This window comes from Prunus mume, linkage group LG1 (assembly GCF_029339155.1).
Source record: "Prunus mume cultivar Tortuosa linkage group LG1, ASM2933915v1, whole genome shotgun sequence".
Lineage (NCBI taxonomy): Eukaryota > Viridiplantae > Streptophyta > Magnoliopsida > Rosales > Rosaceae > Prunus > Prunus mume.
In genome coordinates, this window is record NC_142698.1 from 22,638,191 (window position 1) to 22,659,236 (window position 21,046).

General features: G+C 36.7%; 4 protein-coding genes across 6 annotated transcripts; 2 read left to right on the plus strand and 2 right to left on the minus strand.

Moving 5' to 3' along the window:
* Positions 1-607: 607 nt before the first annotated feature.
* On the minus strand, positions 608-3,791 carry TEX1 (Transducin/WD40 repeat-like superfamily protein). The gene is made up of 11 exons (XM_008220884.2): positions 3,605-3,791; positions 3,397-3,492; positions 3,171-3,300; positions 2,998-3,089; positions 2,724-2,792; positions 2,103-2,160; positions 1,922-2,021; positions 1,565-1,651; positions 1,315-1,393; positions 878-1,010; positions 608-789 (listed from the first exon to the last, which is right to left on the minus strand). The coding sequence occupies exons 1-11, from the start codon at positions 3,677-3,679 to the stop codon at positions 752-754; spliced, it is 957 nt and encodes a 318-aa protein (XP_008219106.1). The 5' UTR covers positions 3,680-3,791; the 3' UTR covers positions 608-751.
* An 872-nt stretch (positions 3,792-4,663) lies between these two features.
* On the plus strand, positions 4,664-11,034 carry LOC103319741 (lipid transporter). Its single transcript, XM_016792451.2, has 14 exons — positions 4,664-5,191; positions 5,282-5,361; positions 5,717-5,811; positions 5,888-6,048; positions 6,352-6,503; positions 7,010-7,128; positions 7,720-7,883; positions 8,030-8,104; positions 8,343-8,414; positions 8,908-9,045; positions 9,511-9,666; positions 10,099-10,151; positions 10,241-10,419; positions 10,524-11,034. The coding sequence occupies exons 1-14, from the start codon at positions 5,110-5,112 to the stop codon at positions 10,582-10,584; spliced, it is 1,587 nt and encodes a 528-aa protein (XP_016647937.2). The 5' UTR covers positions 4,664-5,109; the 3' UTR covers positions 10,585-11,034.
* Positions 11,035-11,953: 919 nt separating this feature from the next.
* Positions 11,954-16,659, plus strand: LOC103319372 (RNA-binding KH domain-containing protein). Of its 2 annotated transcripts, none has more exons than XM_008220907.3 (7): positions 11,954-12,242; positions 12,442-12,527; positions 14,264-14,409; positions 15,223-15,372; positions 15,451-15,567; positions 15,732-15,875; positions 16,029-16,659. In XM_008220907.3, exons 1-7 carry the CDS (start codon positions 12,115-12,117, stop codon positions 16,176-16,178), a joined length of 921 nt encoding a protein of 306 aa, XP_008219129.1. In that variant the 5' UTR covers positions 11,954-12,114; the 3' UTR covers positions 16,179-16,659. The 2 variants fall into 2 exon arrangements, with proteins under 2 accessions (XP_008219129.1, XP_008219133.1); XM_008220911.3 differs by having other exon boundaries at positions 15,253-15,372.
* Positions 16,660-17,571: 912 nt separating this feature from the next.
* LOC103319388 (Calcium-binding EF-hand family protein) lies at positions 17,572-20,230 on the minus strand. Of its 2 annotated transcripts, none has more exons than XM_008220922.2 (5): positions 19,970-20,230; positions 19,149-19,400; positions 18,636-18,838; positions 18,299-18,473; positions 17,572-17,928 (listed from the first exon to the last, which is right to left on the minus strand). In XM_008220922.2, exons 2-5 carry the CDS (start codon positions 19,345-19,347, stop codon positions 17,822-17,824), a joined length of 684 nt encoding a protein of 227 aa, XP_008219144.1. In that variant the 5' UTR covers positions 19,348-19,400; positions 19,970-20,230; the 3' UTR covers positions 17,572-17,821. The 2 variants fall into 2 exon arrangements, with proteins under 2 accessions (XP_008219144.1, XP_008219151.1); XM_008220929.3 differs by having other exon boundaries at positions 19,149-19,446; positions 19,970-20,112.
* Positions 20,231-21,046: the final 816 nt, after the last annotated feature.

A 21,046-nucleotide genomic window follows, 5' to 3' on the forward strand; every position in this document is an offset into this window, starting at 1 on the left:
CTCTTTTGCTGCTGTAAGATCACCCTTTTCTTCAATGTCCAAAAGGGGAATGGGGGATGAAGCATCTTTGGTCCGATTACTAGCCAGACCACTCGAACAACCAAATTACATACCCTTTCGGGATTCTGATCATTCAACATGAAAGCTAGCAAGTTTATCTTCTCTCCTTCACTACCTCTGAAGTCTATTGCGCCTGCAACTTTAAACCTGCTTGCATATGTACTACTACTTCTTCAAGCCAGATCAAGGGGATACTGCTTGTGTGCTCTTTTTGTACATGCGATTATTTATCATTCAATGCTAACTTCTCAAACATCAATTTACTCAAAATTATATTGTTCTTTGTCTATACAGCAACACAAGTGTGTCAAATACTCAATATCTATCTAATGTCATACGCTGTGCTTTTTGATAATATGGAAATTTAGAACCAAAGGTTACGGGCTCAAAAGTGCTCTATCTAATGTCATACGCTGTTCTTTTTTATAGTATGGAAGTTCAGAACCAAATGGTTACGGGCACAAAAGTGCTCTACTTACAAGGCAAACAGAAAAAGGGCAAAACTCTCAGAGAAGGCCGCACTAAGCCAAATTTAAAAAGTGCCAAGTTTGCCTCATCCTTAAAAAGTACTTGGGAAAACTTAGTACAAACAGAACCAAGTGGTCACACACCGCACTTTGTCTTGGACATAACCTGTCAGCTGCTGTCAAATAATCACACATCTACGTTCTTTTGGACATGAGGTCAGACATTAGGCTGAGTTTTTGAAGCCAAATATCCTAAAAACACCTGCAAAAATTGAGGGCCAAAACATGCATCAGTTAGGCTTGCCTTGTGTTGATGAATAAGCTTAGTGGAACAAGAAACAGCAATGCACCTTCGTCAGTCTGGTATTTGTTCTTGTCATCGCCAGCATAAGCAAGCAGATTGGATTTAGGATTCCACTCAACACTGTTCATGGCAGCCCTACATGGGATTTGATGCACTGTCCTCCCAGTTTGAACATTGGACTGTTTTATACAGCAGCAGTTATATTGTTACTAGTTTTACTTAGGTGATGAAAGATGGATTGAATTCATATGAATGAACTAGCTACAAATCCTTTGTAAACAAAAAATATAACTTCAGTGAACATATATATCTTCTTCTTTTTTTAAATGGCATCTAAGCTACAAAACAGAGTCGGTGTACAGTAGTAAATTGGCCAGCTATGATGACAGGCTGCAGCCTTTGTAACCAGACATCCTCCCAGAAGGGAGAATATTCTTCTTGAAGAGATAAATTCCAACTGTAGTGAGCCACAAAGGTACTTACTATATCAATAAATAAGTCTTCGCTGGCAGAAGCAAGATACTCTCCAGTGTTGTTGAAGCTTATTGTCCTCACAGGCGATCTGAGAAAGGTACAAACAGAGATCATTCCAGGAATAGGGATGCTGATGATTAAAGTATACACAAGAACCTAAGGTAAATGAATGTGTGCAATGCCCACAGTTATTCACTAACTGGAGAATTTAAAAAGGAAAAAAGAATCTGAATAATAGGGAATTCAGGGTAGAACTCACTCAAGTTTTGTAAATGTTCTCACACAGAGCATCTCTGAGATATCCCACAGGCTGACCAAGGAATCGGCACTTCCAACAGCAAAATACCTGTCATTGTATAAAGAGCATTTAAAAGAGTATATGGCAGCGCTAAAAGTAGTCTTCGTGTGACATTTTCAAGAGAGAATTTTGGAACAGAGATAAATAGAACTACATAGATACAGCATATAAACGTTCTTTTCTCGTGATGGGATCAATGAAAGTGGACATGTTTATATGCACAGGACCAACTAATATTGCAAGTTAATGGCCCAGATGAAATCAGACAGTTTTTTTCCCCTTAAACAAATGAAAAGATAATAGATCTTTGTAGCATACCTTCCAAGTGGGTCAATCGCAATGCAATAACACCCAGCTGTATGAGCCATGAGAGTGTCAACTGGTCGAAGAGATGGGTATGCTAGTACTTCAACAGTACCTGAGCCAGAGAATATACAATAAAATACCCATTCCAAGTTCCATTATGTAGAAAGAAATTATGCAGAAAACTTGTTCTCACCATTTCCAGTCGTCAAGAAGAAAATTTCACTTGTTGTGCTCCAAGCAATTTCATTAACCTGGAAAAGAAGAAGAATGCTCAATATGTATTTGAGGTACAGAGACAGATAATATAAACAGGATTTATCAGCATCCCTTGTATTAGGATGAAGCAACTCTGTGTAAGGATCAGAAAAACCATCTATGGACAAGTTACACGTGAAAAAAAAAAAAAAAAACCTTGCAAACATAATCATGGGGATATAGACATTTCCACAAAAAATTTAAAAAGAACCCATGTTCATTGAAAAGTTATTTCTTGATAATTTCATAACTTCGACAGCTTCAACATCGGCAACTCATCATAGTGGCGTGCCAATATGTTTTGTGTGTGTGTGTGTGTGTGTGAAGAGAAGAGAGATAACTTAACATATTGTGATTTGTGTTCTACAAGCAATCGTTCTTAAGGTCAATTTCTAAGGTTACATTTGCATATCATACAGAATTGAACGACTTCTCAAGGTTGAGTAACAAAGTTTTTCTAAAAGCCTTGTGCTGATGAGACATTAATAGCCTAAAACTCATAAAGAACATGCAATATACAAGGGGGAAATTAAAAAGAAGCATCCCTTTCAATAATTACCTCATAATTGAACTTTCGCTTGTGAATGGGCTTAAATTTCCGAACATCTAGAATTGTTAGTTCATCATCCTACATTGTAAGGAGGGGCAAAAATCAGCATAAGAACAGCAACACCAGAATATGAAACAGCAAAACATAGCTATTAGCTATTGACACCCACTACTCATAATTCAACAAAATTAAGTTATTCACAATCAGAAAATTCAATGAAGTTATTCACAAGCAGAAAATTCACAAACTCATACAATAGAGGTTGAGCACAAGTAAACATTACCCTATTACCAACCGCGATGTGCGTCCCATCAGGTTTATAGGTGATGTTAATGTTCTCGCCACTAAGTTCTGCTAGCTGTGCACATTTTCCACCTGAAGTGCCCAGATGGATATAACATCAAATTCCAATCTTTTGTACCTAAAAAATTGAAACTTGAAAGAGCAATGACTTACTACGAGCATCCCATAGACGAACTGTCTTGTCTCCAGAGGCAGTGGCAATCAAATCAGCATGCTTGGGGTCCCAACACAGCTGATCCACACTATCAGTATGCCCCTTCAATTCAATATCTTTAACCTTACCCTGTAACATATATACACAAATATTCCCTCATTGCATAGAAATATAATAAATTTATTGGGAAATAATAATGAATTTTATTGGAACAGCTGAACTTACATGTCCGTGGGGCTCAATGTGCCAAACCCTAGCGGTTTGATCTACAGAGCCCGATGCGAGTTTCGTGCCCGTGCAGTTCCAAGCCACAGAATGCACCTTTTCACAATGACACATACAAAATTTAGAATATTGAAAATGGAGGCAAGATATTAGGGTTTTGTGGAGGTTGAAATTGGATTAAAAAATGTAACCGATAGTAAGAGAGGACCTTCTTCTTATGACCTGGGTACTCTCTGCTAGTGAGATTCTTAAAGGGTACTGTGGTTTCCTCCATCTCTGCCATTCTTCGAGTTTCAGATCAAATGTTTCAGTTCAAATTTTGAGAGAGCGTGAGAGTGAGAAAGTTTTACTTTTTGCTGTTATCAATAGCGGGAAGAGAATCAATCCCTCCATCGTCCTTTTTTACTCTCTCTTTTTGGACTGAGCCCAAGTCGGGATCCAAAATTCGGCCTTAGCCCAATGTTGTCAACGTAAAATAAAAATAATTAAAAGAATAATTTTTTTTAAAAAAAAATACACAGTATAGCCGGCGGCTATACTCTATAAATAGAATATTTTACGGTATAGCCGGTCGGCTATACTCTTTAAATAGAATTCTGACCATATCGCCGATCGGCTATACTCTTTAAATAGAATATTTTAACAGTCTAGCCGCATGGCTATAACACTTTAATTAGAATATTTTAAGGCGGCTATACTCGGTATAGCCGGTCGGCTATACTCTTTAAATAGAATTTTGAATATTTTAACAGTTTCGCCGCATGGCTATACGCTTTGAATTAGAATATTTTAAGGGTATAGCCGCCCGGCTATACTCTGTAGATAGAATATTTTAAGTATAGCCGGCCGGTTATTCTCTCTGCGTAGAATATTTTAACGGTCTCGCCGCGCGGCTATACGCTTTGAATATAATATTTTAAACATATAGCCGATCGGCTATACCCTTTAAATAGAACATTTTAGCAGTATAGCCGCTCGGCAACCAGCTATGAATATAATATTTTAGAAGTATCGCCGGGCGGCTATATTCTTTAAATAAAATATTTTAAACGTATAGCCGTGTGGCTATACTATATGAATATAATATTTTAAACGTATAGCCGCCGGCTATACTTGCTAAATAGAATATTTTAAGCATATATCCGGGCGGCTATACGCCAAGAAAATAATATTTTAATAGTATAGCCGAATCGGCTATACCCTTGAATATTTTAGAAGTATAGCCGGTCCGGCTATATTGTCAACCATACCACACTCAAAACCACCACCATCATCGCCATCGCCATCTTCTTCGTCGTCGTCATCGTCGTAAAATTCCAAAGAATTATCGTCTTATCCCAAAACTGGATGAAATTCCGAAGAGTTTTGGGAGCAAGGTTGAGAAATTCAGAGCTGGGTTTGTTGTTGTTGTTTTGCTGAGAGTAAAACTCGTCAAGTCTCCAAACCCTTGTCTTGCTTTGTTCTTTCACTTACCACACCCTTTCCTTTTCTCTCCATAGCTCTCTCTCTCTCTCTCTCTCTCTAAATTTCTAAACACACGCAGACCGTATAGTCTCTCTCTACAGGGAGAGATATATAATAAAATCTACTCCCAACTAATATTCATGCACATATCTATCGGAAATATTTTGGAATTCGAAGGTCTCTCATTCTCATTCTCCCTTTCGCTTCTGAACTCTGAGAGATAGAGAGATCCCAGAAAAGTTCATCGAGATGTCAAGAGCTTCGTCGGTTGGATCTCAATCTCAATCACTTAGTGACAGCAGTTTCTCTCGCACCTTCAAGTACTTGCTCGGTCAGTCTCTCTCACTCTCTCTCTCTCTCTCTCACACACACAAACCCAATTATGAAGATTATAAATTTGCTTTCTTTTTTGTTGCATCAGCTACGCAATTCTTGTCAAGGGGAATTCCATTTATATTCAATGCGTGGATCGTCAGGCACCTTTCAGTTGAGGACTTTGCGGTAACAATATATACTACTTTCTCCATCCTTTACTGCATTTTCCAAGTTCCTGCTTGATTTTCTCTTAAATCTTTGTCGATTTTACATGTTTCCATATATTTTCTTTTTCTGCTTTGGATTCAACTGTAGCCCACATGATAAATTTGTAAGCTTTAGTTTGTTACTTGTTCTTCCATTAAATTGGGCAATTGTCCAATCTTATACTGGACCACACTCTAGCAATCCAGTTCAATACAGCCTCTCAAAGAGCTAGGCTTGGAGCATGAATATCTGTTGTGGCATTTCCATTTGATTTGGAAATTAAATTACTTTATTGTGAAGTTATTTGTGTATTTCTTTTGTCTTCTGGTGGCAGCTCTATGGAGTACAATTTCCTCTTTTTGTCACCTGTGTACTGTTTCTCAGTCGTGAGGGAGTTCGGCGAGCATGCCTGCGGGCAGACATGAAAAGGTGCTTCTTCATTTTAATAGCAATGTGTTTATTTGTACCAACTAAGGACCTGTAATTCTTATGTATTATGCTACAGTGATGGTACTTCAACAGAAGAAAATATAGCAAAGATAATGACATTTGCCTGGTTAATTCCCCCATGTGGAATTCTTCTTACTGTTGCAGCATGCGGTGTTGTCTTCTGGAATAAAGGCTTAAGCTTTTCTGATCCATATGGGCAAGCAATCTTGATTAATGGTAGATCGCTATATATATTATTTTCTTTTAGAAAAGTATGTCTTGTTGCTGTTGCTGCTTCTCTCTGTTTATGGAGATTTTCACATATAATTTGTTATGACTACTCATTCAAAAATTATTTATGAATACGACATATGTTTGGTTTTCAAGTCCATTTGTGATTTGTGACGCATCAATATTGTTTCAGTACTTTTATAACAAGAATCGTTGATGGTTGGAAATCATAGACCATTTGGCTTTGCTTAAATGAATTAATTGTTTCACATTAATGTATCAGTGACATGAGTCATTTTTACGTGGCAGGCTCTGCATGTATTTTTGAACTACTGGCAGAGCCCTTGTATATCCTTTCTCAGAACTTGCTTCTGCTTAAACTAAGGCTAGTAGTTGAGACAGTTGCTACTCTTTCCCGCTGCATAACAATGTTCATTCTCATTGTCAAGCAAACTGACATGGTAAGAGCTTTTATCAAATTATTCTGGCAATCTTGATTTTTATTCATTTTTTAACATTGTTCCCTATATTCAAAATGAAACCTGCAAGGAAGTGTGTAATGATCTGTTTGATTCCCTTTTGTTATATGAACCTCATATGGGTGGTGTCCACTGGTTCCTTAACCAGTAATTTTATGCTTTAATGGAACCATTTTATTGGTTACTGGACATGGGAACAAATCTGGTAAAATATACTTTTTTACCTATTATCCATTTGAGAGGACCATGAAGAAATAAATTTGTATTCTGCCAATGAACCTGAATAGTCAGTATGAGTAGGTGAAGGCCTCTGTTATTAAGGATTTAAATTCTCTGAAGAGGAAGGATAGTTACTGTAGTAAATTGGAGTGTTTAGAACTGACATACCAACCGAACTTACTTAAAGGGTGGTTATCAATCCTTGACCTTGATTATTTATGGTATTAGATGCAACTTCTAATTATGAATGATCATTTGATCGGTTGCAGGATAAAGCGATTGTATTTTCATTGTCACAAACTGCATATGGAGTGTGCTTGTTCCTAGGTTATTGGGTCTATTTTCTTCTTTTTGGTACATGTAGAAGTTCTGCTATTTTCCCATTCAGGTATTTTTCTTTTTTCTTTCTTCTAATTCTACATTATTTTCTGTAGATGATGAATTTTCATTTTCTGTTATTCCTCAGAAGGGAAAAAATTTATGGGATAATGCATGAGTATAATCCAATGTTAACTGAAAAGACATACGTTAAGAATGGATTCTTCACATGGAGAGAAGTAGGGAATTCATAAGATCTTTGGCTGATGTCTCTTGTGGCCAAATATGTGGGCATCACGCTATTTGATTTCTTCGACCGCAGAAATGACTTCTTATTTATTTTTGGCAAGCGTTTTTGTAGAGTGCCTTGTTGGCCCTGGTCTTATCTGGAAGGCAATAATCCAGTGTCATATGTTCACTGTGAATGGTTTCATGGGAGTTAGTCAATCTTTATTATCAAATTTGTGGATTTGTGTAGTTGAGTGGAATATTATCACAACTTGTATTTCTTCACTCGTCAGATTTATTTGTCATATTCATTTGTATTGACAATTACAATTGGCTGGCTTAGCAGAAAGGATATGATAAGCAACACTGTTTTTCAATGAAATCTTATGTCTATCACAAATTTGCTTTAGTTGATAGCTTAATACTTTCACAGAGTAAAGAATAAGAAGCATTATGATGAGCAGCTGTCTGACATGTGTAAGTTGTTTACACTTCAATCCTTCATGAAGTTGATCCTTCAAGAAGGACAAAGTCTTGTCCTTTTATGGTGGGCGACATATTATAACCAAGCCGTATATGGACTTGTGGACAAATTAGGTAATTATTTGGTCCAGATCTTTTGAGTCATACAATTAATCACTTTGTCATCATAATAAGAGCTGATTTTGTTCTGAGACTACTTCAGAATAGAAAACATGTCAGTAATTTTGAATTTTCTTTTTATGATATTTATCACTTATTAGGGAGCCTAGTGGTGAGGCTGGTGTTTCTTCCTTTTGAAGAAAGTTCCTATGCTACATTTGCAAGGTCTGCATCAGGTTCACTTTCCTCTTTTGTTTACTTGATGGTTCTTTTGATGTTATCTTGATTTTGGGTTAATTTCTTTCTGCTTTTGTTTCTTTCATGTGAGTTACAAATAATTCTTCACATATGCTATATGCACACTTCAAATTTGGTTTGTATCCATGGAGAAAAATCCATGGTTCCATTAATATTGCATCATACAGTGCTAAATCTAACAAACTTTAATTTTCCAATAATATCTTTCATTGACAGGAAATGACCCAAATAAAGACAGGAGGCTAGGAAGTAGCCTTACAGAGGCCCTTAAACTGGTTTTGTTAATAGGTGCGTGCATGTGTGCATTTCAATTTCCTTTTCTCCTTCGTTCATACAGATCAAAATTATAGACAATATATATTGATATATGTGTATAGTCTCGATCTAATAAGTAGCCGAGTTGATTATTGTAATAGCATCTCAGTCGTTTAGATCACATATGAATCTATGATGAACAGAACCCAAGGGACTCAAACAACCTAGAAAATGTCTTTTAGAAAAGAAAATTTTACAAAGTTAATCGTAGCATGCAGATATGCAGACACTGCATGTTATGTTGTAACAGAGAGATCAGGTAGTGAAAACACTTGTATTGGCCTTTGATTCATTGTATAATGAGTAAATTAAAAGATCTGATTTTGATACATTATGAAATAGGACAAGTTGATGACCACAAAAGGAGCAAGATAATTATCTATAGTAGGAATTGATATTTGTTCTTTTCTTAAAGTCTTCTTCCTTAGTTGTTTCCTTGGTCTCACGATGCTCAGATATCCTGTAGGTCTTGTATTCATGGCGTTTGGTCCAAGTTATGCTTATTCTCTCATCAGATTGTTGTACGGACAGAAATGGAGTGATGGGGAGGCATCAACAGCCCTTCGATATTATTGCATTTATATAATTGTTCTGGCTATGAATGGTGAGTAATGCTCTGATTCTTCTTGTCAATATTCGCAGGCGTATGAGCCATAGTTAGAGGAATATCAAGCAACATGTACTTGAGTTAATGCTTTTCTATTTTTTGGGTCTTTATGATTTCTTCATTCGATTACTAATTATGGCATAATATTAATGAGATATGAATTTTTTTTTTGGCTACTTCCTTTCGAATGACGAATTCCCTCATTTTTGAAGTAAAGGAATTCGTATTAAGATGTAGTAAGGCTGCTAAGGACTAGGATACTAAAGTGGTAGTGATTGTTTGAAAAAATAAGTCGTATCTGTTTCCCAATCCATTGACAATCTGCTGAAATCTTTCATTTGGAACTGGTACCCTTTTTATATCATCAATTTTTGGCTGTGTTTGGTGTTAACTTAAAGATCTTACTGCTGTGCCTAAAAGGTATCAAGCTAGAACTGAGATTGTGCTTTGGTTTTACATCAGGAACATCAGAATCATTTCTACATGCCGTTGCAAAAGAGAAGCAACTAGTACAGTCAAACCTTTCATCGTTTATGTTCGCAATAATACATGTAGTACTGAATATCCTGCTGATCAACTCAGCTGGTGCTGTTGGCTTAATTTTGGCAAACTCAATAAGTATCCTTTTCCTAGTTTAGGCAGTTTTTTTAGGTTCGTTTGGTAAAGCTTTTCCTGATATTTTCTGTTACTTTTTAAAATTAAAGTACTAGTTATTTTTCATTTTTTTCAAAGAAAGCAGCTGCTACATTTTGCATATGCTTTTGTCAGAGAGTAAGAACATAAGGTTGCTGCTTTTCCCATGTATAAAGCTCACAGTATAGAAATGTATTTATTCAACTTTTGGTGCATTTGACCTGAAATTTTTTTGAGGCATAGAAATGTCTTTATTCAATTTTTCTTTTCTGTTTTTGTTTCACAAAAAATTACATGACACGGCAATATAGATGACATCATCAGTCTGGAATGGTGTTGATCGGTAAGTAATGTGCATTGTGAGCAATTGCAATTCAATTTATTGGTTCTAGTCTCTGGTTTCTTGACATGGTAAAGATATGATCCTGAGAATAGCGTACTCTGGGGTATTCATCAACCAATATTTCCAGGTATGATGTTAATTATTTATCTCGCATGTTTCATCAATGATTTTAACCTCATAGGCTTGTATGTGCTAATTTTTCTTCTGTCTTCACAGGATTCCTCCTCATTTTCTTTTTATAGATGCTTACCTTCAGGATGGAAGGTCCTACTGTTTTCAGGAATAACAACTATTATTTCTGAGAGGATATTTCTGGACAGGGAGAATTTCTGGCCGACTTTCTTTGTTCATTTCTCCATTGGGGTCGCTTGCTTCTGCATGTCGTCGTTTGTCATGTATCTTCTTGTGCCCTGTGTCCACCTTGAAATTGTTATTGTCATGCTACTCTTACTAATTTGCACATGAGAATATTCATCACCTGTAATATTTTCCTCAACAGATATCGCCGCGAGAGATCCTTCATCAACAGAATTATCCGCTTCCGTGATCACTCGGACTAAGAAAACAGAATTTTCATGATCCATCTAAGCGTGTAGAGAATATTTATTTGCCACTAATCTGATTGACAACTTCTTACATGCGTATCTGGGTATGAGGATTACCGATTACAATGCAGAAAAAACAACAGGATGGGGATTAATGATACCTATGGAAGGTAACTGTAAGCACCTACTGATATATCTATGTAATTGTTTGAGTATGCATTAATGAGAAAGAAACAGGTGCTGGATTATAGACAAATGCACAAGGGAGAACCCATTTAGTGGGAATTTTTAGAGAATTTATACCAGAAAGATTTCATTTACATTTCATATGTGAGAACTTCCAAAGCAGGGATAATTATCATGTAAATCTCCTTCTCATAAGAACTAGAAGTACTGCAATAGCTCTTTTATATGGTGATTTTTAGATGGTTTGAATGAATAAAAATTAAAGTTGATGACTGCTTTGACCTTGATCCAATACTACTACGCATAAACATGATGAAATTTAATGGCAAAGAAGAAGGATTGTTCATTATTAATACTTGGTCAATTTGTCTTCATAGCTCATACAAAAGTGTACATTACATTTGGATTAATTGGTCAAACCATACCAACCGCTGAAGTTTATAATTGGGTTTCTTTCTTTCAAAGCATTATTGGAGAGGATGCTTTTATTGCACATAAATTATGTTTTTAGTCAACATAATTGGCAGCAATTGTTATATGTATTTAGGAATATTGAAAATCAGAAAACTCATTGCCATACGAAACAGCGATATCAAAGAATTGATAGGACCATATACAACAAATGTTGACATGCCGATGAAAATATGGGTCTAAATTGATCCACGTAGCCATCTCTCAAGGGTTTCAATTTTCATGGTTGAGAACTTGAGACTAAAGAGTCCATTGATGGCCAACCCCTCTAGCTCCATAGTCTATACTAGAGGTTTGGTATAATAATAAGACCTATTATAGGTTTCACACTAATCAACCACCATTAAACATCTTAATTTTAATTTCCTAATAACACAAACTTGCATCTTTAGTCGAAATTCTATGCACAAATAGGTTTATCGACTAATCGAGAAAAAGTTTGCACATGCCGGGCAATCAATTCCCACCACAAATTGACCAATTTAATTTGTGAGACAATCTGACATGTTACATTATCATATATCATATTTAGATAGACATATCAATCAATCTATATGGCATATAGAAGATTACTCATTAATGCATACCAAAAGAAATTACTTTCCAAATAATAGTAAAAAGAAAGAAGAAGAAAAAAAGTTACTGTGTAGTTGGTGTAGTAGTAGTGGGGAAGGTAGAAAGTAAAAGGCAGTGTAAGTATAAATGAAAATCCACCGACGCTTAGACCTGGATTGAGAGATTTGAGAGACAGACAGAGAGCGAGCGTCTGGTTGGGAATCGCGATCGTCCCACCAGCCGGCCCCAGACACACACAGAGTCCCCCCAGACTCAGAGACAGAGACGACCGGGAGAAGAAGACGACGATCGGACGGTTGAGGCGTTGTGGAAATGACGTCATCATCGGGCGGTGGAAGGTATATGTCGTACTCGCCGTCGCCGTCGGCACCTCACTCTCCTCACCTTTCCGGCCTTCGCTCCGCCTCATCCGCAGCTCTCGTCGCCGCCGAGCAAGAAAAGTATGTCGCGAGATCTGTTCTTAATTTATCGATTGCCTAGATTTCTTGTGAAGAAGAAAGCTTGAGCTTGATTGATTGATTTGTTGACTTTTATCAATTATCATCATCATCATAAATATCGTTCTATTTTTTGGTTTTCTTTTTTCTTTTTGCGAAGCATGATGTTGTATAATAATAGCTTTACTCTCTGTGTTTCCAGATATCTATCTGAGTTACTTGCGGAGCGCCACAAACTCGGTCCATTTTTGCCTTTGCTACCGCATTGCTGCAGGTTAATAAACCAAGGTCAGTTTCGAACTTTGAATTCAGCTTGTTATTGTTTATCTAAACTGCTTTTATGGGTACAATTGCAATGTTCAAATGTGAAGACTCTGCGATCAGTAACTGCTCAACCCGAATCAAACGATTTGAATAACTTCACAGGTTATATGGGGACATACCCTTTTCATCTAACATGATTATGCGAAGCAAACATTTACAAAACACTCAAAGTGGTGAAACATAGTACCATTAGAAATTCATCACTGCTCAACTCACTTAATAGACTCGTAATTACTTTAACTTGGTTATATGTGTTAAGTTATTAGAGATGCTAATGATCCTGCTAATCAAATTTGTTGAGTTTAGTTTATGCACGCACTTCCTAATGATATGTAATGGATTACAAGGACAAGCGACTACTAAGTTGGGACTAATTGTCTCGTGATTTCATTTAGCTCGAGCTACATTGTATTGCATGCCTGTAGGCTGTATGTATTGAGAAATCCAATGAAGGATGCTGATCTCATCTAAAAAATTCAGGGGTACTTTGTTTCATGGGGTAGAATTATCAAAACCATCACTTAGTTTATTGGTTTGGAATGCCAGTTTCAATTCCAAATTCATAATTGTTGGAAAGTATTGAAGAGGTGCACATATCACAGGCAACTGGTTTGCATATGAAGAACAATAGGATTATAATGATTGCATGTGCAATACCATTACTTCAATCCCTCCTCCTTGATTATGTCTCTTCTAGCACCTAGTTCTTTCACATACCTCGGAGGTAGGAGATAGGTTACCTTGTTTAGTCTGACTTGGAGTTCAATGTTTAGTTCTCGGTTTCTCTTATAGACCTTGTTTTTCTTATTTGTCTATACAAATGATGTTTTTTCCCGAAATAACTGTTGAAGAAATATTTTTTTAAGACCAAAAGGGAGGATAATAGTAAAATCTTGTGTTTATCGGTGGGAAAGATGCTGACATAACAAGCATTGGGTGTTTTCATTTTAATTAGAGAATAACAATTGATAAACCTGGCCGTCATATATAAAGTGATACTGCCAATGTGACTTGGTCCTTGGATGTTTATGGTGGGACCCTCCTTTTGCCAACCATCTCTCCTTTCTACGAACAAAGATACCTAAAGACTACGAAATCACCTGTCCCAACCAAAAGGTGAACCTTTCTGAGGTAAAGGTTTTTGACTTGTAGTCTATCTTTTAATCCAACATTAGCAAATTCATTCACCAAGTTCCTAGTTGAAGACATAGCTTGATCCATAAGTGTTTCTTTCTTTCTTTTTGCGAGTGCTTGTTGTTTGCTTCTTTATGGGTATTTGTTCTTTTGGTTTTCCTTCTCTCTGGGAGGAATCTAAGTATCTTTGTTAGAATCGTAATATTGACATTGATTTCTCAGGTTTTAGCGGTTTTGGTGTTATCATATCAGGTGGTGATGTTTTGTGGATGTATATTCTTTTCTGGGGTTTTGCCCCTCTATTAACTTGGGTTCTCGTGTATTCTTTTCTGATGGTGTTCATGACTATTGTTACAATTAATAGGCTTCCATTCTTTATTAACTTTCTCATTACTTTGATGTTACAGTACTCTTTTGAAGTTAAATTTATTACATGGGGGAAACATTGATTTTAACTGACTCAGAAGAAAAATCCGTGTTGTCTCTCCATTTTGTGGTGACTGCTAACCTTATAACAAATGCTAACCGGTACATCTTATTCTTGAAAATTGACATTTTTGGAGCAGAAATATTGCGTGTAACTACACTGTTGGGGAATGCATCAGTTTTAGGTCAAAGTGGGCTTGAACATGCTAGCCCCCTGGCTTCTGGAGGAATGTTTTCAAATGGAGGTGCTGATGTGAACGGATGGGCTTCACGGTTTCAATCAGAAGTACGGATACTAACCATTAACTTAACATAACCTTATTTTCCATCTAATTTTACTGTCTTTTAGAAGCATTTCTGACACGGCTTTTACATTTCATGCTAACTCTTAACATTTGTTTTGGTGCCTGCAATTAATTTGCCACTTTGAGACAGGTAGTCTGAAGCTAACATCAACAACCAAATGATAATCAATTAGCTTTGCTTCTGGAATTCTACTTCAATTGATATGGTTCTCCATTTATTTGACTTTGTCTGTTTGTTGAGAGAACATATTTGAGTATATGACATATGATTAGATCTTACACTTGGCATGAGATGCAATTCCTAGTAGTAATACAGAGCATTGAAAAGAGTTTGTCCAATCTAAAGGAGATTATTGGACTCCTGGTTTTCCTGTGTAGAGTACTGACCCTTCGGTTATGTTTGTTAATTGAGTTTGGCTTACAAGGCACAGCCTTTTTTTCATTATTAATATGGTGTTGAAACATTTCAGTTACTGAATGCCTCTGTACGCAAGAGGGATTGCAAAATGATATTATTGTTGGTAATGGTATTCATTTTATATTTACTGTCCTTGAAATTCATTGTTTTCGACAGTCGTATATATCAGGAAATTTTCCGAGTTCCATTGTATCTGTTAAGGTGTACATTTTTCTCTCTGTTTAGTTATTTATTCTTTACATTCTTCAAAGCTGCAATGATGTATCCCTAATGAGTTTCTTTTTTAGGATCTTGGAGGTTCTTCGAGGACCAATATCTTATTTTCTCATATGTGTAGTGAAATATATAAATAACGGATCCCTATATGTTATGTTAGGTTTTAACATACTTGGATTCCACTGCTCAGATGCCAGGTTTATTACAGCCTTCGTCAACACAAAACTGGCTTAATTCTCCAAGTAGCTCATCTGGTCTAATTGTTAAGCGAACAATCCGAGTGGATATTCCAGTGGACAAATATCCTAATGTATGGATGAACTGCTAGATCCTGTTAATTTCTCAATGTATTTCTCTTTTGTTGTCTGACATCATTTTATTATTGCAGTATAACTTTGTTGGACGGTTGCTGGGCCCTAGAGGGAACTCTCTTAAACGAGTGGAAGCAACTACTGAGTGCCGTGTTCTGATTAGGGGCCGTGGTAGCATAAAAGATCCGACGAGGGTAATAATGAGACTTTTCTTCTTTGATGATTGCACTGATTTCACATTCATGCATACCAAAAGTATGAACATCTGTTGCGCTATGCTGTAAATGAGAATTTCCATTTATTCAGTCCTCATTGTGAGGATCTAATGTTAGTTCACTGTACTATTTTTGTTCTGAAGGAAGAAATGATGAGAGGAAAGCCAGGGTATGAACATTTGAACGAGCCTCTTCATATTCTGGTGGAGGCAGAACTACCAGTTGAAATTATTGATGCTCGTTTATCACAAGCACGTGAGGTACTTGAAGATTTACTCAGGCCTGTGGTATGTTCTCTCCTCTTATTTGGAAAAGGTTTTCCTCTTCCTGGCAAGTAAATTTTGTGAATTCTGCCTGCAAAACAGCAAAACTCTTGACCATGTTTTGGAATACTTTCGGCACTAATTGGGTTCCTTTTCCTTTTCAAAATATATTATTAGGATGAGTCTCAGGATTTCTACAAGAAACAGCAGCTGCGAGAGTTGGCGATGCTCAATGGTACACTTCGTGAAGAGGGTTCTCCAATGTCTGGTTCTGTGTCACCCTTCCACAACAGTCTTGGTATGAAGAGGGCCAAAACCAGGGGGTAATGGATGCTCTTCTTGGAGGGCTCTCGGAGCTTGTTTGTTAATTTCTGCCAGTAAACAGCAGTTTCCACGCCACAGGTGTTGCTGTGTCAGCCAATCCAACAACTGCCATCGGGGCACTGGCAACACCATTGTGTGCCAGTTCTAACTTGTTTCTATATCAAGTGTGTGTACCTACTGTTCGGGGGGGAGGTTGACGTATCGCATAAACAGGGACAGTTTGATTTCGGGGGGTTTGCTTTTGTATGTTGCATTAGACAGTTTGGTCAGAGCATTGCTCTCCAAGCCGGTCCTTATACTATTATAAGCATGTGATGACAGTTTTGTTACCATCTTGGGGTTTCTGTGAGTAAGCTATGGCATGGTGTGTATACGAATAGTGAGGCAAACATATGATCTACCCGAAGCATGTTGTCTGGGTTGGAGTATGTTGTACTATCTAGATTGCATTGGACTTGTTAAAAGAATTCTTTGTTTTGTTCCAGAGAGTCGCTTTTCATGTTTTTTGTTGCTTCTTGCTCTAATGTTTCTGGTTGTCATATTTGTCGTCAACGATGAGTTTTGTAATTTTAATTCTGTTAAATTTGCTGTGTATGTGTTTACAGGTCCAGACCGAAAAATAAGTAGTTGCATGTTACTAGAAGTTAAACAAATTGACTTGATGCAGAGGCATATGACAATGATAGAAACCCTTAAACCTTAACTCAATGCCAAAGAATCAGAACTATTATTTCTTATTAAAACTGGATTTACAATTACATGCCCTAGAATGAGCATAAGCCCACTAATATAATCGCTTCCCCGTTAAGCCAATAACAGCTGCTAACTAACAAAGCAAATTGCCAGCTAACTAACCAATTGCCTAACAAACCTTGCCAGCTCAGCTACATACCAAAAAAACCATATTAACCCTGAGAATCCTATCAATTACCCTTAGTAATATTTATTATACAAATTTATAAATAAGCCTTTGCACAATTAGGGCTTGTTTGGTAGTGATTATGTATATGCCAAAATCTCTTATAAAGAGAAGCATCTCCCACATGCTTCTCCATTTAATCACTTTTAAGTGATTTATAGTGATTTTCCATATAAGTGATTTTTGGCCTATCCAAAATCACTCTCAAACAATAGCTTAAAATTGGGAAACGATAGTATGTTTTTGGGGATGTTTTAAAACAATTGTGAAATAGTCGAAAAGATTCCAATTCAGTATGATTCAAGGCATCACCAATGCAGGGTTACCACAATGGTTGTGGCCGTCCCCTTTTCCCCCCCTGCTTGGCACTCAGGATCGAAACCCCTGGTTTCCTTCCTCCCAATGTAACGAAAAACAAAAGGCATCTAAACCCAACCTAAGATAGGAAAATCCTTTAACACAACACATCATCAAGTATTAAGTAAAATAAAGACTGCTGATAATAAGAGAAATTGGAACAAGTCTACATTTCCAACTATGTACATGGGGATCTCAGTGAAGGACTCATTGTAAAATTTTACATGCTCTATGACAATTGGCCCATTATTGGAAAAGCAAATGAGACCTTGTTTTGGAACTTCCAGGACTTGATTATATAATATCAGCCATGGTAAAGCAGAGCCAACTGCATGGAGAAGCTAAAAGCTACCAAACCTTCTCTTCCTGCTCAGTCCTCATCCTCGTCCTCAAGATCGTCAATTCCGATCCATCGGGTAAATGCAAACAGAAACTCCTTGAAATTCACCATTCCATTTTTGTCCCAGTCCATCTCTTCTGAAACAACAGAAAAGTGAGAGATTAATAAGCAAAGGGGTTCTCTCTACCAGATAACTTCGGACCATTTAACTAGATGAAGTAATTCCTATGAGATCACCATTATAGCTACGAACTAATAGAATCACAAGCTTCCATTTTCATCAAGTTACAAAATTTTCTCAGAAAATCATCCAAGCAAATGCATACAGAAATACACAAATGATCCTTATGTAGCAAAGAAATGATTCATTCTAATGAATATAACGACCCTATATATTCACAAGTAAAAAGAATCCTTTACAAAGGAAACCACATGTTCTAGTATGCCATAATGTGTGTGTTTGTGTGAGTGTGTTGCTCTGAGATAGAGGGAGCAAGAGAGGCAGACCAAATCTTTTCATGGCTATTCGGCCAGAGGAGCGTTCTCCTGTTGTAGTTTCATTAATGGCCTGGACCATTTCACTCTTGCTGACATAACCATCCTTGTTCTTATCCAAGAACACAAATGCGTCTACCAATGTTTCGAATGTCGCCTCCAGATCTGGCATTTCCATATGCAATTTCTAGGAAAGTCATGGAATACAAAGAGAACAAGCAAATGAAAAGAAAAGAAAACTGGAAAATGTGGATTGCTTCCCAGACAATTCCTCTATTTATGAATTGTTAAAGAGCAACAAATGGTAGCTAAAAAAGAATATGTAGAATAAAAGTTGTGTTTCGGATACAGTGTGAACGTCATTACTGTCATCCTTGAGAAGATAGACTAGGCAAATAAGAACAATGAACTCATTAAACTTGATACCCATGTCCTCATTAATATCACATGCCTCAAAGAGATCACTGATTTCCTCATCTGTAAAAGAGACTTCCAGTTTATAAAAACATTTTTTCATCTCTTCTTGATCGATTGCGCCATTTGAATCCTCATCTGTCAAGAAACGAAAAAGAACAAACCTCTTAGCAGTTACCAATTACGTGGACAAGGAAAACAGAAGAAGAAAAAAGCATATTCTTTGGTGGAATATGTTAATGGAAGAAATATGCTTAACCTAGACTGTTCAAATCTAGGCAAAGCAAAATTGGTAGGGTGCCTTTAGTATCAATGAAAACATTGATGATGCCTATGTATTGTTTTGCTAAGGATCACAACATATAAAATTTAAGCCTATATTTTTACTACATGTTTTACTTTGCAGATGCATGTTTAAGATACAATTGTATAAGAACTGGATACACACCAAATTGCTCAAAAATAGCCTTGCACTTTCTTAAGCTTTCGTCAATCTTTCGAAACTTCAAGATGAGGCTGTTAAACGATTTCATAACACTTCCTTTAACTGCTCTGCGCTTCATAGCTTCAACCATTTTGGCCTCTAGCTTCGTTTCATGGATTGAAAACTGTCTAGGGGAATCGCCCTTTCCCACTACAGCCCCCATTGCCAATTAATAAGAGAAAAATTGGGATGCAGGAGCGAATTTAACTAGTGTACCTGACCAGTTAAGTAAATGAACACTTCAGCTGATATTCGAACCATACTGCAAACAAATGCGATGAAGAAAACTAAGAATCAATTTCAATGAAAAGAACTGAATAAACAGATGAGCAACACTAAGAATTGTGCAGCTGAATTCCAGCCTTCCGGCATCACATCATCGCACTTCGAATAAGATCAATTATGCCAGAAACCATCTAACATGCCATTGGTTTAGTGCTACTATAGATGCAATTATGCACTGACCAAGTAAACTTAAACCATTTTCACCAACTTAAAGATTCAAAATTAGATAGAGCACAAATTGATGATACATACAATTCAAATATAACAGAAAATACAACAACTGGTTTGAATTGTTGAATCATATCACAACTTTTCACTCTCAAGTGATCCAAAAGGAGCACAAGTCAACTACTTTTTCATTTCAATGGTAACTTGGCAATAATCCCATGCTTAGTTTATCAAATTCAAGAAACTAAACAAACTGATTAAGAATAAGAGAAATTAATGAAAGTATGAACTCTTACTAAAAAAATGATTTTAACTAATGGAAGAACACACACCAGAAAATTCCCAGGTTCTTTTTACTGAATGAAACTTGAAACTTATCAAAGATCAGAAGCGCCAAGATGAACAAATCAAGAACCCTGAAACATGTAGAACAGAGAAATGTCTTCCTCTTGTTTGCGCCTGAAATTGATCATAAACCAAAGAAGCAGATAAAACCATCCAACAAATAAGAAAACAGGAAAGGAAAAATGGAAGAGAGAAGGTGTCAAAGTTTTGGTGCAGTTTCCTGGCGTTGCAAACAAAGATGCAAAGCCAAAGTATGAGGGAGGGAGTTCGGTTTGTTAGTCAGATGGGGTTGGCTTCATGTTTCTCCCTTTGGCTTCCGAACCAACATTTGTGCTCTACCCACCACGTATTGCTGTCCTTCTCCATCCATCTCCAAAATCGCTTTCAAATTTACAACAATACCACCTTCGCTGACTTTCACAACAATACAACGAAAGACTGAAAAACCATTTTATAAACGCTATCCATATATTAAATGCACGAATGTGGAAAATACATAAAACCAACCACATATATTAGAGGGTGAGACTAAACTTCATTATCCAAAAGTAAGCTTACTTTCATGCTACCATGTGCCATTGTTAAAGAAGTGCTCAAGTAGTTTTCGACATACACGAGCATGCACGCAATTTCTGATCATGAATGCATCTACGACTAAAAAATAATGAATAATTAGAATTCATCCACGACATGTGCGTCAGTGATTAACCGTAACATTTTTTTTAATGATTTGATTGCTTTTCCACTCAAATGTCTCGTTATTAATTTGTGTGTGTACATGAGTATTTCATTGGCACACACTCTCTTAAATTGTGGGTAGGATCCGATCCACTTTGTCACATCTTATAATTGTTACATGGTAGGGGCCATACTTGTAAGAGAAAGCAGCTTCCAATCATAAGATGCTTCGGAATATTCGTATGCCACTAACGTTTCCCCAATCCTGAATAGTCTCAACTGGACAACATCCATGAGCCATGTTTGTGGAGGAGAATTGAAAAAAAAAAAAAAAAGTAAAAAAAAATAGAAGATGAGCCCACACTTTTGTGCTGACCCAAACTATT

What these genes read in the sequence shown, in the direction of transcription:
- TEX1 (XM_008220884.2), bottom strand. Translation starts at nt 3,679, where the DNA reads ATGGCAGAGATGGAGGAAACCACAGTACCCTTTAAGAATCTCACTAGC. An exon ending in ACATCGCGGTTGGTAATAGG is followed by an intron (nt 2,793 to 2,997) that starts GTAATGTTTACT and finishes CTTACAATGTAG; the next exon opens with GATGATGAACTAACAATTCT. An exon ending in AGAACATTTACAAAACTTGA is followed by an intron (nt 1,394 to 1,564) that starts GTGAGTTCTACC and finishes TACCTTTCTCAG; the next exon opens with ATCGCCTGTGAGGACAATAA.
- LOC103319741 (XM_016792451.2), top strand. Translation starts at nt 5,110, where the DNA reads ATGTCAAGAGCTTCGTCGGTTGGATCTCAATCTCAATCACTTAGTGAC. An exon ending in CACCTTCAAGTACTTGCTCG is followed by an intron (nt 5,192 to 5,281) that starts GTCAGTCTCTCT and finishes TTGTTGCATCAG; the next exon opens with CTACGCAATTCTTGTCAAGG. An exon ending in AATTTTGGCAAACTCAATAA is followed by an intron (nt 9,667 to 10,098) that starts GTATCCTTTTCC and finishes GACATGGTAAAG; the next exon opens with ATATGATCCTGAGAATAGCG.
- LOC103319372 (XM_008220907.3), top strand. Translation starts at nt 12,115, where the DNA reads ATGACGTCATCATCGGGCGGTGGAAGGTATATGTCGTACTCGCCGTCG. An exon ending in GTCGCCGCCGAGCAAGAAAA is followed by an intron (nt 12,243 to 12,441) that starts GTATGTCGCGAG and finishes CTGTGTTTCCAG; the next exon opens with ATATCTATCTGAGTTACTTG. An exon ending in AAGATTTACTCAGGCCTGTG is followed by an intron (nt 15,876 to 16,028) that starts GTATGTTCTCTC and finishes ATATATTATTAG; the next exon opens with GATGAGTCTCAGGATTTCTA.
- LOC103319388 (XM_008220922.2), bottom strand. Translation starts at nt 19,347, where the DNA reads ATGGGGGCTGTAGTGGGAAAGGGCGATTCCCCTAGACAGTTTTCAATC. An exon ending in GGCTATTTTTGAGCAATTTG is followed by an intron (nt 18,839 to 19,148) that starts GTGTGTATCCAG and finishes GTTTCTTGACAG; the next exon opens with ATGAGGATTCAAATGGCGCA. An exon ending in ACAGTAATGACGTTCACACT is followed by an intron (nt 18,474 to 18,635) that starts GTATCCGAAACA and finishes TGACTTTCCTAG; the next exon opens with AAATTGCATATGGAAATGCC.